The 16,147-nt window shown below is 42.4% G+C and overlaps 1 protein-coding gene across 6 annotated transcripts in view; it reads left to right on the top strand.

Annotated features, from left to right (window-relative positions):
- The window catches only part of CDKAL1 (CDK5 regulatory subunit associated protein 1 like 1), a 646,364-nt gene that overhangs the window by 227,705 nt on the left and 402,512 nt on the right, over window positions 1–16,147 (top strand). For all 6 annotated transcript variants that reach the window (XM_029944073.1, XM_029944074.1, XM_029944076.1 and 3 more), the window contains one exon: window positions 2,524–2,644. In XM_029944073.1, the coding sequence (XP_029799933.1) occupies window positions 2,524–2,644 (121 nt within the window). The remainder of the gene's footprint in view (window positions 1–2,523; window positions 2,645–16,147) is intronic.

The raw sequence follows: 16,147 nt of genomic DNA, 5'->3' as shown, positions 1-16,147 counted from the left end.
AGATCCTATCACAAAAGTGAAACTGTATGCTGGAGACTGAGTAAAATATTTAAAAGTCACATCTGAATGCTTTTGTGAACAGACTAAAGAAATCTTATAACACAATAATAAGGTAGTTACTCCAATTAAAATATTGGCAAACTTGTGGAGTAGACATATTAATGAGGGTTCCCCAAAGAAACAGCCAATAGGATGTGTTTGCGTGTGTGCATGAGTGTGCACACGTGCATGTGCACACGTGCACATGTATGGGTTAAAAAAATGTATTATAAAGAATTGGCTCATATCATTATGGAGGCGTGGTGAAGATTGAGAATTCCCAAGATAGTAGTCGGCCAGCTACCCAAGAGAGCTGAAGTGTGGTTCTAGTCCAAATCCAAAGGGCTGAGAGGCTCAGAGCTGATGGTGTAAGAATCAGTCTGCAGTTGGGCAGAAACAAGATCCAAGAAGTCTGGGTCTCAGCCAGAATCCCAAGGCCGGAAAAGAACAAACCCAGCTCAACAGTCAGGCCAGAGCTGTTCCTTCTTAGCTTTTGTTGTTGTTGTTGTTGTTGTATTCAGGCCTTTGATTGGTCGGATAAGGCTCACCAGTGTTAATCTGCTTTACTCAGTCTGATTCAAATGTCTGTCTTACCTAGAAAGGCCTTTTGTGGAAACCCCAAATAATATTTGGCTAAATGTCTGGGCATTTTGTGGCCCAGTTAAGTTGAAACATAAAAATTAACTATCACAACATTTTACCAAAGAAGACATACAGTTGGCTAATAAACACATGGAAAGGTGCTCAACATCATGAGTCACTAGGGAAATACATAATTCATTTGAACCACAGTAATAAACTTCTTCCCCCTAGAGTGGCTGTTGTCAGAAAAGTTACAATGTGAGGTCTTGGGGACAGTGGAAGGAGACTCAAACCCTAATACGTTGCTGGTAGGATATAAAATGGTACTCTGCTTTGGAAAAAAAAAAAAACACTGGTTTCTTATAAAGTTAAATATAAATTGATCATGCGACCTGGCAATTCCATTCCTTGGAGTCTATCTAAGAGAAATGAAAACATGTCCACGTAAAGACTTGTACGTGAATGTTCCTAGAAGCATTATTAAAACTAATAGGTATTAGTTGGAGACAGTTCAAGCATCCACCAGCTGGTCAGCAGGTTAACGAAAAGTGACATATTTTGGAATGGAAGCAAGGGCGGAGTGCAAGTAAGTTTGAGAAAATTTTGGGACTGATGGAAATGTTCTAAAAAAAAAAGGATTTTGTGAAGATTGCACAACTGCATGTTTATTTATTTATTTTAATTTTTTTAACTTTTATTTATTATTGAAAAACAGAGACAGAGCATGAGCATGGGAGGGGCAGAGAGAAGGGGAGGCACAGAAGCCAAAGAAGGCTCTAGGCTCTGAGCTGTCAGCACAGAGCCCAAATAGGGGCTCAATCCCACGAGCAGTGAGATCACGACCTGAGTTGAAGTCAGACATTCAACTGACTGAGCCACTCAGATGCCCCTGTTTGTGTTTATTTAAAAGTTGTTGAGTTGTTTACTCGTTATGGGTGAATCTTACGGGATGTTAAGGTTATAAAAAGTTATCAAAAATTCTATGTGTATAATAGGCAAAGGACAAAGTAAACATGGAAACCCATAACTTGGAGAATCTGAAGGGGGTAGGAATTCTCTCTACCATTTTTCCGTAATTTCTACAACTGCAATTCAAACTTTCAAAATTAGACAGATTTTTATGACTCGTAGAAATAATCTGATTGTCCTTTGTGATATTCATAAAATAAGTTTAAAAACCTGTGTTTAGGGGTACCTAGATGGCTCAGTTGGTTCAACATCTGACTTCAGCTCAGGTCATGAGCTCACGGTTTGTGGGTTCAAGCCCCAGGAGGGGCTCTGTGCTGACCGGTTAGAGCCTGGAGCCTGCTTTGGATTCTGTGTCTCCCTCTCTCTCTGCCCCTCCCCGACTTATACTCTGTCTCTCTCTCTCTGAAAGATAAATAAACAGAAGAAATTAAAAACAAAACAAAACCAAGAACCTGTGTTTGTTTTTAAAAAATCCAAATCCTAAAGTGTCATTTCATGTCAGCTTTTTACTTCTTTGTTTCTTGGATTTGCTGCTTGCTCCCAGCAGATAATCTACTTTGGTAGTTTTTTATATTCCCCAGTGGTGCCGTTGGCTGGCAGGCACTGCGCCCCTGTGAACACTCCTGCTTCATACACACACGTGGTTGACGCTCGAGAGCATGCGCACCGTGACGAATGCCATTCGGAGTGTATTTCCGGTCTGTCATCGTGCAGTACAAAGGTGCAGATATTAGAAGCAAAGCCTTTTGACTTCAGGACATGCACACAGCCATTTTTCCCTTTGGCGTTATTTCTTAGGACAATGGTCATATCTTTTTATTGTTGTTTTGTTTCCTAGAGGAAGAAGAGAAACTAACACATTTGTTGAGCACAGTAAATGAGAGTGGAGTTCTGTGACTCACACTAATGTGTATTTATATGCTTTATTTGAAGGTCACTCTGTGAGACTCCTGGGTCAGAAGAAGAGTAATGGAAAGCGGCTGGGTGGAGCACCACTGGATTTGCCAAAGATCAGGAAGAATCCACTGATAGAAATCATTTCCATCAATACTGGGTAAGTGTCTGTCAGACTTACTCATGAAATATTCAGTATACTGCCTCCGTGAATTCAGGTGTTTTTCGCTCCAGACATGGGACAGAGTAAAGCAGTTGAGCATTTTAATGGGAAAGAAAAAGCAAAAAGCTCTAAACCACATGAATAGAATTCCCTCTAACAAATGTTCCCTGGGTACAAATTACACTTATATTTGCAGAAAGGGTTTAGGTTTTTGATTAATATTATTCTTCTTTTTGTTAATAGACATGGATTTCATTTTTCAGCCATACCCCTGGGTTAAAATATTTTTAAAAAGAGTGTTTTGGGGGCGCTTGGGTGGCTCAGTCGGTTAAGTGTCCAACTTCGGCTCAGATCAGGATCTCGTGGTTCATGGGGTCCCGCCTTGCATCGGGCTCTGTGCTGTCGGCATAGCTCATTGAGTTGTATACTTGTATTGGGTGACTCTTATAGGATGTTAACGTTATAAAAAGTTTTAAAAAATACTCTGATCAGCAAAGGACAAAGTAAACATGGGAAACAGTATTGGGAGAATCTGAAGGGGAGAATCAGTGCTGACAGCTGAGAGTCTGGAGCCTGCTCTGGATTCTGTGTCTCCTCTCTCTGTGCCTCCCTGCTCATGTTCTGTTTTCTCTCTCTCTCTCTCTCTCTTTCTTAAAAATAAACATTAAAAAAAATTTTTTAAAGAGTATTTTGTAGTTGGAATGGTTAACATACCCAGTCATCTTTGGCTGTTTATTTTCAATAGGGTTATAAGTAAATAATGCCCAAGAGACTAATTATGGTTTGATTATTAACTCTCTGAAACACATGTTTGAAAATGATGCCCCTTTGAGTTTAAAGGGGAAATAAGCTTGGTAACTGAATATGAAGCACTCTTAATCCCCTCCTCTTTGTCTGAAGTTCTTCTCCCGTACTGTAACTCTTGGTGTGCCCGTTCGAACTTGGCTTTATTTGTATTTGCTGAATTTGTAGTCAGTGTTAGTGTATTCCCAACGTATGATGAGGCCAAGTCTCTCCTCCGTTCCTAAAACTGCCTTCCACGGAGGCAGGCTGTCCTGCTCCTCTTTGATTTCAGCTTCCTTCACTCCTTTCTAGAATGGTTTTCCTCTGTCCTTGGCTTCCTGCATGCTGTTTCCTGTGGATGCAGGCCGCCTTGCCTCTTGCTTCCCCAGCATTTTCCACCTCTCTCTAAGTGCTTGCCCTCTCTTCCTCCTCACAGTTACAGCTAATGTCGTTGGTCATCTTTTCTCTAGTTTTATTACCTTCTGGTTAACCTTCCCACCTCCCTACCGCTGCCAGAGACCAGCAAAGGTTGAAGAAGTCATTTGGTTTCTCCCGAAAGGCCCCACGGGGTCACTGTGATTTGACTTGGTGAGATTGCCCTGGACCAACATCTGGCCTTTGGGGTTGCAGATTCAGAAACCTGCACTCTTCAAGCTCATGGAGTGACTAAATCAGAACGGGACAGTGAGAAACGTAGTTATCACATTGACTAGAGTATCTAATCTATTCTCTCTTTTGAGCCCGAGCCAAATTATAAGCATAAGGCTGTTTGCTTCTCCCTCTGTCTCAATTATTCTTCCCCTTTCTTCAGATATTCCAGTTTTTCGTTTTTGTTCCCAATTTCCTGCATAAAACTCCCATATCCCTATGTTCCCTGTCCTTCATCTTTGCCTTAGTTTCTTCTGTAACATTTCTCAGTGTTGAAACACATAGGAGTTCATTTATATTTTAATGGTCTCCCCTCATTGATGTGTGATGCGCTCCAAGGTGGTGGGGAATTTTGACTCTTATCTGCCACGGTTGCCTTAGTCTACAGAAAACCGTACACAGCAGGGGTTTAATAAATATTTACTTGCTGAATGAATGAATCATTGATTTTTATAATTTGAAAGTTTAATGGGTTTATGCTAAATTCTCTTCACAGTACAGATGGCCTTGCCAGTTGGACAGTAATACTTGGAGTTTGGCTCAGCATGCTTTCTCCCGAACAATGCCTTTTAGAAGGGCAACGTCAAGAATTCCTGAGAATCTCTCTCTTTCTTCAGTCTAGGATTGAGCAACACCTAATTTTGCCAAGACACATTTCTTGAAGTGTTTTAACATTTGAGGGTCTTTCAGATGCTATTCTGTTTAGATCTGTTTGGTCTCTCCTGGGTGACATGGCAGCGCTGGATGACCTACTGAGTGTTGCTGTTAACTGTTTGTTTTCCAAGATGCTTTGGTTTTCTAGTTTCTCTGTTTTTCTCCATTTTGTCTCTCCCTGCTTCCCCCTCCCGTGCTCAGTCACACTGAACTGCTGACACACCCCAACTCAGGGTCCCCCTCTGTCTTGACCGCAGGCCTCTGCACGTGCCTTCATGTGCCTTGCATGGTTTCTCTTTGTCCTGTTCGTCTTGTTGGTAATCCTACCCTGTGTGGTTACGTGCTTTTTTGGGCGGGTGGGGGTGACCTCTTACTCCTCTTTCCATGATGGGACTCCTACACTGCTCTTTCCATGGTGCGTTTGCCATGTTCCCTTGAATCATGGTTAGGGGCCTTCACGCTGCATAGTTTATATTTCCCAGTAAATTGTAAACTTCCTGGGCTCTGAAAGTATTTCAGTTATCATTGTGTTATTATCTCTGAGTTTAGTATCTAGTACAAAGTGAGGACTCAATAAATATTTGTGAATACATGTTTTATTTTAAGGCCACCACTAGTTCTCATTGCCCTAAGAAATTTTTAGACATTTGCTTTGGGTAGTCATTTTATTTTATTAAAAAATATTTTTAAAATTTTTTAAATGTTTTTATTTTTGAGAGAGAGGGAGAGAGAGAGAGAGAGGGAGGGAGGGAGGCAGAGAATCTGAAGCAGGTTCCAGGCTCTGAGCTGTCAGCACAGAGCCCATCGCGAGGCTTGAACCCACAAACCACGAGATCATGACCTGTGCTGAAGTTGGATGCTTAACCGACTGAGCCAACCAGACGCCCCTAGGTAACCATTTTAAGTGGCTTTAAGTTAAAGCTTTTCATGTATTTGGAGTTTGCCTTCCTTGGATTTAGTATTTCTTAAAATGAGGCTCCACTATAAACTTTCTAAAGCCCCCCCCCCCCCGATATTATTAGCTGTCGCTGTGTCATCCCGTCTCCCCTCTTGCCCTGTAAACTCACCCTCAGTAAGTCAGTTCGCGGATACGCTTTGCATATTAAGAGAAATCAGTCCACACTGTCTGTAACTGAGAGAAGGGTTTCTAACCTCCCTTGACAACTAATCACTTTCCGGAGTCAGGTGTGGCCTTATCGTCTGCTCTTCGGGCGAGAGCGTCTGGTGAGCATTTGTCCGAGCATCACTCTGCATCCTAGCTTGGATTTTATTTCTGACCTCTGGTGGCGGTCCTTGCTTTTATTCTCTTAGCTTACATTTAAACGTTTTATTTATTTTTATTAATTTGTTTTTCAATGTTTATTTTTGAGAGAGAGAGAAAGAGAGAGAGAGAGAGACAGACAGACAGACAGTGCGAGCAGGAGAGGGCCAGAAAGAGAGGGAGACACAGGAACTGAAGCAGGCTCCAGGCTCTGAGCTGTCAGCACAGAATCCAACGTGGGGTTTGAACTCAAGAACCGTGAGATCAGGACCTGAGCCGAAGTTGGATGCTTAACTGACTGAGCCACCCAGGCGCCCCTTTACATTTAAATGTTTTAAAAGCATTTTACCCATAATTATTTCTTACAAGAGAAACCGATTCTTTCCATCAAAATCTTGACAGTGTTTAATGCTTTCAAATTTAATAAGGACATACTAAATTTGATATCAGTCTTTTCATTTGGGAAAAGGCTCACATTTACAGCACATTTTATTGGATGTTAGTAAATTGTTGAGGTTCCTAATTAGAGTCTACAGAATTGTCATGCTTTCTTTCATTTCTATAGAACTATAAGGAGTATATTAATTGCTTAACCAATGAAGAAGTTAAAATCTTTAGGTCTTGCCAGATTCTGGATGAGCTGAGATTACTAATTTGAGAATGCCTTTTATTTTATTTTTTAAAAATTTATTTATTTTGAAAAAAAGAGTGAGACAGTGAGAGAGAGAGAGAGAGAATGAGAGAATTCCAAGTAGGCTCCACACTGTCATTGCAGAGCCTGATGGGGACTTGAACTCACAAACCCTGAGATCATGACCTGAGCCGAAATCAAGAGTCAGACGGTCAACTGACTGAACCGCCCAGGCAGGCCAAGAATGCCTTTTATTTTTTAAATAATGTTTTATCCTTTCTCCTAAACCCTCCCTCCAGTGTTCACTTATTTTTTTTTATACTTGCCATATTGAGCATATAGATGTTGGTCCGCTTGATTCATTGTGCAGTTTCCAGTGCTCTCCTTGTTTTCTGAGCTGCGCTGCTTCAGCTTAGCTCCTACTTGTGTTAAAAGCTCTTATTTCTGGATGGTCTCTCTTGCAGCAGAGACCCCTGTGGGGGAAACATGAACAGAACATGTCTCTCGAGTTCAGTGATAACATAGCTATGTGGATGTGACTCTGAAAAACAGGTGAGAATGAAGTTAAGGTTGATTCTCAGGCATATTGAGTGCTTCATGTATGCTGGGCACAATTCTATGAAATGTATATTATTTCCTGTATTTAATCCTCAAAGCAGCCTTATGAGATTTTCTTTTAATAGATGAAGAAACTAAAGTGCAGAGAGATTAAGGGACTTTCAGTTGTCATGTAGTTGGTAAGTGGCTAAGACAGAGACTTGCCTGTTAACTCCATCAGATACTTCTGTGGGTTCAGAGGAGCAAGGAATCCTGTCCCGTGTGGTTGCGCGAGGGATCTTTTGGGAGCAGAATAATCTTTGCATTCTAGAGACTTTTGAAAAGGACTCTGAAAGACAGGTAGAATTTGATAATTATGTACGGAGGTGTATTCCATTTAAAATTACTACGAACTGGGTGGCCTAGACCTCACACATGTGTTATTGTACAGTTCTGGAAGTCACAAGTCTAACACTGGTCTTTGCTGCGATAAAATCAAGCTATCGACCGGACTGTGTTCTGTAGGCCCCTGGGGAGAATCCACTTACTTCCTTTTGCAGCGTCTAAAGACCACCCAGATTCCTTGCCTCCGGTCCCTTCTTTCTCCTCAGGGCCTGCAGCACTGCGTATTTTTCTGTCTTTTCCCCTGGTCCCGTCCTCTCCCGCCCGCTCTGTCCCACTCTTAGGTGACTGCGTTGGAGCCACCAGGATCCTTTAATGTCAGCTGATTAGGAACCTTAACATCAGCTGCAGCTTTAAGTCCGATTTGGCACTCAAAGTTCCAGGGACCAGGACAGATATGCTGAGAACATTGTAGGGAGAGAGAAGAATGAATAAAGGCATCTGAGTGGACCAAGTGAGTTGTTGGTGAAGAAGACAATTTTCTCCAGGCTGTCTGGTGTTTCCGCTGTGTGTAAGAAAACGTGGGATAAATCATCATTGGTGTGAAGACTCAGGTTGCCCCAAGGTGAGAAGATACACTTTGGTTGGTTAAGGAAAAAGAGAGCCACTGAAGTGTAGAGTGGAGGTGAGAGATGATCACAGCCGGGCATCAGGAAGATGATTCTGGGATCAGCCGAAGTGTGGGCTGCTGTTGGAAGACAGGTCCGGGGGGACCAGCTAGCAAGGCGTGAAGGCCCGAGTGGTAGTTTGAGGAATAAGCAAGGATAAAGAACTGTGTCGTGGGTAAGAAGATGGGCTTTGGTTGGGGTTCCTGGGTGGCCCAGTCGGTTAAGTGTCTCACTCTTGATTTTGGCTCATGTCATGATCTCAGTCATGATCTCATGGTTCATGAGTTCAAGCCCCACGTTGGGTTCTGCTCTGAGAGTGCAGAACCTTCTTGGGTTTCTCTCTCTCTCTCTGCCCCTCCCTTGCACGTGCTCGCTCGCTCTCTCTCTCTCTCAAAATAAATAAATGCAAAAAAACCCCAAAACAAAATGAAGATGGGCTTTGGTGTACCCCACCAGAGTTGTTTGTTAACATCAACTTGGACGTTGCCAAGCATGGTTGGCGATGGAAGTACAAAGCCCCCAAAGAAGCTTTAGTTGGAGAGGTGTGATTGAGTGACGTCACTGAAGGTGAGAGGTCAGTGCCTGCCTGCAGGAAGTGGGAGGAGGCCTCTGTGAACCGGAAGTAGGCAGAGAGGAAGGTTTATGAACATCGCGTATCATATCATCAGTTGCTCCAGAGCCCTTCTGGAGAAATAATATTGGGACAGGGGAGCTGTTTCAGGAGAGTGGGAAAAATAAAAACCAGATTCAGAATTAGTTAAGTTTTACTCGAGGAAAATTACTCTTTTGAGGTGTTTAACTGTGAAGGAAGAGTGGCGGCCGCTAGAGAATAGAAAGACTCTTCTGTCTGAGCCTGGTTAGAGGCAGAGGGGTACGGAGGGGACAGACGTTGGCAGGTGAAGCTGTTTGCGCAGGATCGTGTGTACGGGTGCGAAGGTAGCCTCGGCGAGGGGGAGGGACACTTCTGTGCCTCCCGGGATACGGCAGTGAAGGACGTGAGTATGTCTGAGTGCAGAACCTCGTTCTTTTTCTTAGAGCTCTTGACTGATCTTAATTTACTTATTCTTTACGTATATTTATTTTTGAGGGAGAGACAGAGAACCAGGGGGAGGAACAGAGAGAGAGAGAGAGACAGAGAGAGAGACAGAGAGAGAGAATCCCAAGCAGGCTCCGCACTGTCAGCTCAGTGCCCAGCTCAGAGCCTGATGCTCTATGGCGGTCATGACCTGAGTGGAAATCAGGAGGTGGACGCTTAGCCTGAGCCACCCAGGCGCCCCAGCATCTTGAGCAACTTCATGTGCACGGGTTTCGGTTCTTTCAGCTAGCAAGGGAAATGGAGGGGACGGGTCAGTGTCTTTCCCCGCATGTTGTAGTTACTGCACCGCATCCTGGGATGGCCCTGAGTTGGGATAGAGCCAGTTCTTGATTGGAGTTCCAGCCCTGTCCCCAAGACTTGTCAGTGCCTTTTGTCCCTCCCTTCTTCCCGTTGGTGTTGGTGTCCAGCTGTTAGCCTACACTGTGTATTTTCTACAAACTGCAAGTTACATTTCCCATTAGATTCTAATTAAATCTCCAGCCAGAAATAAGCCAGTGTCTGAGGTAAAGATACAGATTGGAAGATTCATGCCAGAGTGTTTGATTTTTCTCATTAAATTGGTGGGATGGGGTCAGAGTTCTGAAACAACAATATGTAGATGTTTATGTAGTCGTATGTGGGTGTATCAGGATGTTTATGTAGATTTAACAAAAGGATCAGCCCAGCTCTGTGTACTAAGGAGTCTACATGTGCGTAAAAAGAGAAGTGAGCTGGGGTTGGAAGGCTCTGTTCTCGTTAGGGGACCTCATTTGTGTGACTGCCTTATTTTTTCCAAGTACTCAGCATGGAGGTCGAACGTAGGTAGTGTAGATTCGAAAGGTAAAAAAATTAGGAATTGGGCCATAAAGTAAATCTGTGCCTCATTTTTGCCTTTCCTGTCACTTAAATTACAGTCATCAGTTTTGACAATTTCATGGCAGTTGTGTTCTTCCAAAGCCAAGAGTTCGATGCTGCTTAGAGTTCTGATAGAAGTTATATCATTTTTCAGGTACTGCTATCAGATTATCCCTAGTTTGAAGGGATAATCCTCCCCTGGGCTAAACACATCTGAGGAAATACTGTCTGACCCTGTAATATTTTACTGATACTTTCTCTTTTAAGATTTATCTCATTTTTCTTATTACTTGCCATCTGTCAGACACAAAATGATGGTATATGGGAACCTTTAAGGGGGAAATCTAATTTTCTTTGAGATTATGTACTTGAATTTATTATCATTTTTTAAAGTATCTGTTACTTTTCCCCACTTGTAATGTCATATCTTTGTGAAAAAAGCTACCTTGGATGTTTCACTTTGTTTCTGTCACGTCCAGGATTGATCATGTCTGTTCCAATGCTGGATTCCTAGGTGTCCTCTCAGCGTTTGAATGAATGAATGAAACATTGATGATTTATTTTATGTAAGTAAGGTTATTTTTAGAGAACTATAATTACAGTTAATAACAGTTTGTTATCTTTCTGGTTCTAATGATTAAAAACAGGAAGTAGTATTAACTAGACATAATCATAGTACATCTGAAAATGGACTGTGGTGTGCTTACCACTTGACCAGGTGTTGTGTTAGGTATTGTGTTAGGAACTATGTATGATACATACAAAGTTAAATATTTCCCAGGTCAACAGGGAACTAACACTGAATCAGCTGATCCAAAGACATGCGGCTCGAAACACAGAAGTAATTGCAGTTCCTCTCTGGGGAAGATTGGGACCTCTCTCTCCTCTCTGTCCTGGGGAATGCTTTCAGGCCGCAGGATGACTGTCTTTCCGGAGGCCAAGGGCACACACACAGCAGGGACTCCTGAGACCTCCGAACTTGACCTGTGAGTTACTCAGACATTTGCTAACTGCCTCTCTATGCGATGCAGTGGCAGCAGCACAGGTAAAAAGTTTCCATGACCTTGGACATCAAGCAAGACCCCTGCCGTCGTGAGTCCGTGCGTGGACAGTCGAAGCTGCAGGTATCATCTCTTCATGTCACTCTTGAGTTACAGCTTTCAGAAAATTACACTGCATAAAAAACATTTTTAGAGGTATTTACCGAGAAGTGCACTAAAAAGCTTCTAATTAAGGTTCCGAGGAGATCCTATTAGCAGCTTGAATGTCTGTGGTTTCACACTCATACCCAGATGAATCTTTCTAATATTGTGGAAGGCCACAATTTGGCAAATCTTATAATCTCTTTGAAATGACTGCATATTTTAGTATATTCAGCAGTGATTTATTGAGTTCTTCTATCTCAGCATCAGGTAAAGAAATAAGCTGTTATTTTTGTAGTGCCTGCTAGACTGTTGTTCCAGCGTCCTGATTATATAAACCAGGGCCTTCTTCGGAATGTGCTCTCTCGAGAACTTGAGAAAGCCCTTCAGCCTCGGTGTCCTCCTTTGAGACAGCTTTAGAAGGTCCCAACACCCCTCTCCTCCAAGCGGCAGGATCCCAAGATAGAACACGTCCCAGAACGGGCGTGGCAGACTACATATAGTCATTCTCTAATTTCAGAATTGTGGGTCAGTATTGGCTTTTTATATATCAGGCGCTAGTGCTGTGAACCAGCCCCAAGCCAGTCTTGTCATATACAGCTAACTCTTGGGGTTTGTTGATAGACAGCAGTCGCTACCAATAGGGATTAGTTCTTTCCTTATAACCCAGCTGTCAGATTATAATGAAAGCAAGCCCCAGCCCGAAATCTATAATAAGAACTTATTAAGCAAGCTGGCACAGCCCAGCTGTTCTTGTGAGCTTTGTGAAGTCCTATTTCTCACTCCTCTTCGGTGATTAAAATCACACCTTGCACGAGAGGCTCGCTGGAGTCTGAAGAGACAATATGGTCAGGTTCAGCCGGCCAGCGTCTGCTCTCCGTGTTTGGTGCGGGTGGGTAGGGACCAAGGCGGAACAGGATCCTTAAAGTTCCACGCCAGGGCTACCAAGTGTGGTTCACGGACCGGCGCTGGGCCACCAGCTAACGGTGGCTGGTGTGTGACAAATGTAGAAATAGAAAGCCATCATTTTAGAAACTCCTAAAGCCGTTTAACATTGCTGCAACGTCCTGTAATTTGGTGTCATTGTATTTTACAAAACTAATGGTTTACAAGAGGTTGGAAATCAAAATCCTGGTGTGTCACTATAGTTGGAGAAACACTGGTCTCAGCCGTTATGTTCCAAGATCCTTCACCCTATTGTTGAGAATATGTTAGCCAGTCCACGTATCCTGAGTGCCACCGACTTCACTAATGAGACTGGGTTTCTGCTATCTTTTCTGCTAGTAGCGAACCCCTTTGCTTACTAGGGGAGTTAAGCACTACTTTTACAAATGCAGATTTATTTCTCTCATTTATTATTCGAAGTTGCAAAGCCTCTTCTGTTGTCCAAAGATAAAAAGCTAAAACAGTCCCATAATCTCTGGAAGGTAGTCTTTCTGACTAAACACTAGAAAAGAAAGACTCTTAGAGTTGTAATTAAAAATGACTCGCCCGTATGCTGCGTGCCTTAAGTTCTCACAAGAACACTGTAGTTAGTAGTCCTAACAGACGGTTTCTGCGAACCTTGAACCCAGAGCATGGAAGGGTTCCCTTCTCACGTCCCCGTGATGAGCAGAGAGCTGTTGTTAGTCTTGTTCTTCCATAAACTTACGGAGGCTAGGTCTTGATCATGAACCTGGAATGTGACTCCAGCTTATTCCAGAGACGGTACTAGGGTCCATGGCATGGAGAGAGCTCTGCACTTGGGGTTGGGGGCTTAGACAGTTGCTTTCTGGCTTCATGACTCAGGTAAATTAGAGACCTCTTAGAAGTGATTTTCTTCTGCTGTGGACACATGCTGCCCGTTACATGTGTCACCTGACTCTGTGTGGGTACTTTAATAGGTGTTTTTTCTAGAATTTTGATGTTCTATCCTCCAGTCCACCAACATTCTCCCTGACTCCTCCCTTTTCTTTCTCTTCTTCCTTTGTAGTATTTATGCAAGATAATTTCTGGTACTAGAGCTTATGGTTTGAAGTTTGTTTAATTCATCAGCTCATTAATCTCCTACTTCACTCATTCAGTGTTAAGTGTATGACAGACTTTAAAAAAAAGTTAGGATGCCTGGGTGGCTCAGTCCATTAAACATCCGACTCTTGATCTCAGCTCAGGTCTCGATCTCAGGATTGTGAGTTTAAACCCCATATTAAAAAAATTATTCTTTTTCCCCTTGTAGCTTGTGTCTTGCACACAGTATTCACTTCATAAATATTTTAGTATTCTAGTGACAGCCATGCTTCTTAAATGCAGAAAAATTTTTTTCTGGCTGGAGTATAATTCTAATTACTTCTCTCTTGCTATAGATGATTGTTTTGTAGAAAAAGAGAATATGATAATTTGGACTATGAATGAACCGAAACTTACTCAAACAATTAAATGTGTGAAATTGAAGTATTTATGGCAGTTTTGAACTTGTTTTATTTTCACTTTTGTCCAAAAACTGGCTGTCCTAAAATTTGCAGCTTTTTGATATTTTCAGTGAAATCTCCAATACTTTATTTTCACTTAATACTGAAGAAATGAAATTTTAAACTAATTTTATTTTCAGTGCATTATAAAACTGTATTTGAGAAAAATCATTCATAACAGTGGATGGCACTCTTGGTTCATACCTGAGAAGTAATTATCATTAAGGAGAACTTTTAAATGCTGGTTAAAAATGCCTTTAAACAAGTAGCCCAGTTAAAAATTTTAGGCAGTATTAGAATGGGGATTTCATCTTAATTTTTGTAAATTCTTCCTTCCAGAATCATTATTTTGTATAAACTTTGAAATGGATACATAATGTTTTTAGTAATGATACATAAAGAAAGGGTTTCAAAAAAAATCATTTCAAATTCTAGCATGTACTATTCCCCTAACTAAAAAGTGTATTTTGCTTACCACTTTTCTGATTAAACAAAACTTCAGTGTGAGGAAGGGAGATTAAAAAACTGAAAATTTAAAGAAACTCAAATTTGGGCACAGCATTAAGGGAACCTTAGGTTGCAGTTGATTGAGGTGAGCGGTCAGCACCTTGTTCAGGCTATTTCATTGAGTCTGTGGTGAGAGGTGTATGTTAATTATAAATCGTTGTAGATATTTTCATAGTTTTAGAAAGTTTTTTGTTTTTTAATTCATCTGTGGAAGTCTTTTCTGCTTGGTCATTAAGAAAATCGGGGTGCTTGGGTGACTCAGTTTGTTAGGCACCCAACTTCAGCTCAGGTCATGTTCTCATGGCTTGTGGGTTCAAGCCCTGCATCCGGCTCTCTGCTGACAGCTCAGAGCCCGGAGCCTGCTTTGGATTCTGTGTGTCTCCCTCCCTCTGCCCCTTCCCCTGCTCACACTCTGTCTCCTCTCTCTCAAAAATAAACATTAAAAAAAAAAAAACAACCAAAGAGCCCTCTATCTGGACACCTGTTAAGTGCTGAGGATAGACATGAGCTCATTTGGTGTTGCTGTCTGCCGTGGGGATCCCACAGGAGAGCAGAACAAGCACAGACCAATTAGAACGTTGGAAGCAGGACAGTCCGGGTGTAGACAGAGTTACCTGAGGAGCACCAATGGAGTATTCGGATGGATTAGGGAGGGCTTCCAAAGAAGGTGGGTATTCAGGCTGTGTGTCGGAATTTACCTCGTTGGTGGGTTTCTGAGGCCATCTGAGCAGGTGGGGGAAGACCCAGACTGTGGTGTTGAGTTGTCTCACATAGGAAATGCACACCGGCCGGGCCATACACCGGGAACAGTGAGTTGTTAAGTGCGGTGGTGTTTCGGATGATGGTCTAGGAGAACAGCCGTGAAAGATGTGGCTGGAGATTGCTTAGGTTCAGACCTTGGCATCATCATTTCATCGTTTGCTGTGCGACTGTGGGCCCTAGAGTTTTACAAAGAGAAGAAGCTGCCAGCTGGAGGGCAGGAGAGCTAGCGTCTCTGCTGTGCACTTGTCAGGTGCCTCCTAAGGTGCATGAAGTTCATCCATCGGAGTGAGATTTGAGTTCCCTGTTTTGATGTTGAACGTTTGGGACTGTTAAGTCCTACAGATTCAGAGTAGAGGACTACCCGATCTCCTGTCTTTTCTTCTTTCCTTCCTGCCCCTTCCTTTTTCCCTTCCCTTCCTCTCCCATCCCCTCCTTCTCTTCCCTTTCTTCCTTTTTTACCAGTACTTGAGTTAGGGTGCAAGAAAATGAGGGGCCCTGGGAAGGGCACGCTGGGAGCAGATGACTGGCTGTGTCCAAGGAGCTACCATCTGTCAGTTCCTGTTGCTTCAGGAAAACTTCCCAACCCTTATCAGGAAGGGGAGAAGCCTCCAGAATGTGTCTAGTGCAACTTTAATTAAGGATAATTGGATACACACATGATTGTGGATAAAGGCTTGTCAGTTTTTTCCTCTCGAAAATAGTACATATTCATAGTTATGTCAGAAACCACTTGAAAAAGTCTTTTTGCTACATCTCAGCATGGTAGCACTGGTTGTTTTATTTTTTCTAACCCTGACAAAGCAGAATGTTTGGTTTGGCTTTTTAAAACGGCAATAGAGCTGTAGTTACGACCTCATTTACTTTATCTGATGAAGCTGTCTCTGAGGAATGTCTCTTTTTCTGTAAATTCACGAAAGAACCTGGGTTAAGGCAAGGTCGTTTTTTGAAATCCTGCTTTCTGTTTCCAAACAACGTATGTGGCTTTGTGACTTGTAATTTGTATTTTATGATTCTTTTTAGGTTTGCCTTGAAATAGCTATTAATAGTTAGAAGTAATATGGGTTTAGGAAAGTCTTTCTACCTTGTAAAGTGCATTTTGGGTATTGTTCCAGTACTGTTTTTGAGGAAAATGGAAACTGTCTGAAAGGGGATTTTTTTTGTTGTTTTCTCTTCCTCCCCCAACTCCTT

Source organism: Suricata suricatta, chromosome 7 (genome assembly GCF_006229205.1).
Source record: "Suricata suricatta isolate VVHF042 chromosome 7, meerkat_22Aug2017_6uvM2_HiC, whole genome shotgun sequence".
In the NCBI taxonomy this organism is placed as follows: Eukaryota; Metazoa; Chordata; class Mammalia; order Carnivora; family Herpestidae; genus Suricata; species Suricata suricatta.
This window is presented reverse-complemented; position numbering and strand designations above follow the sequence as displayed.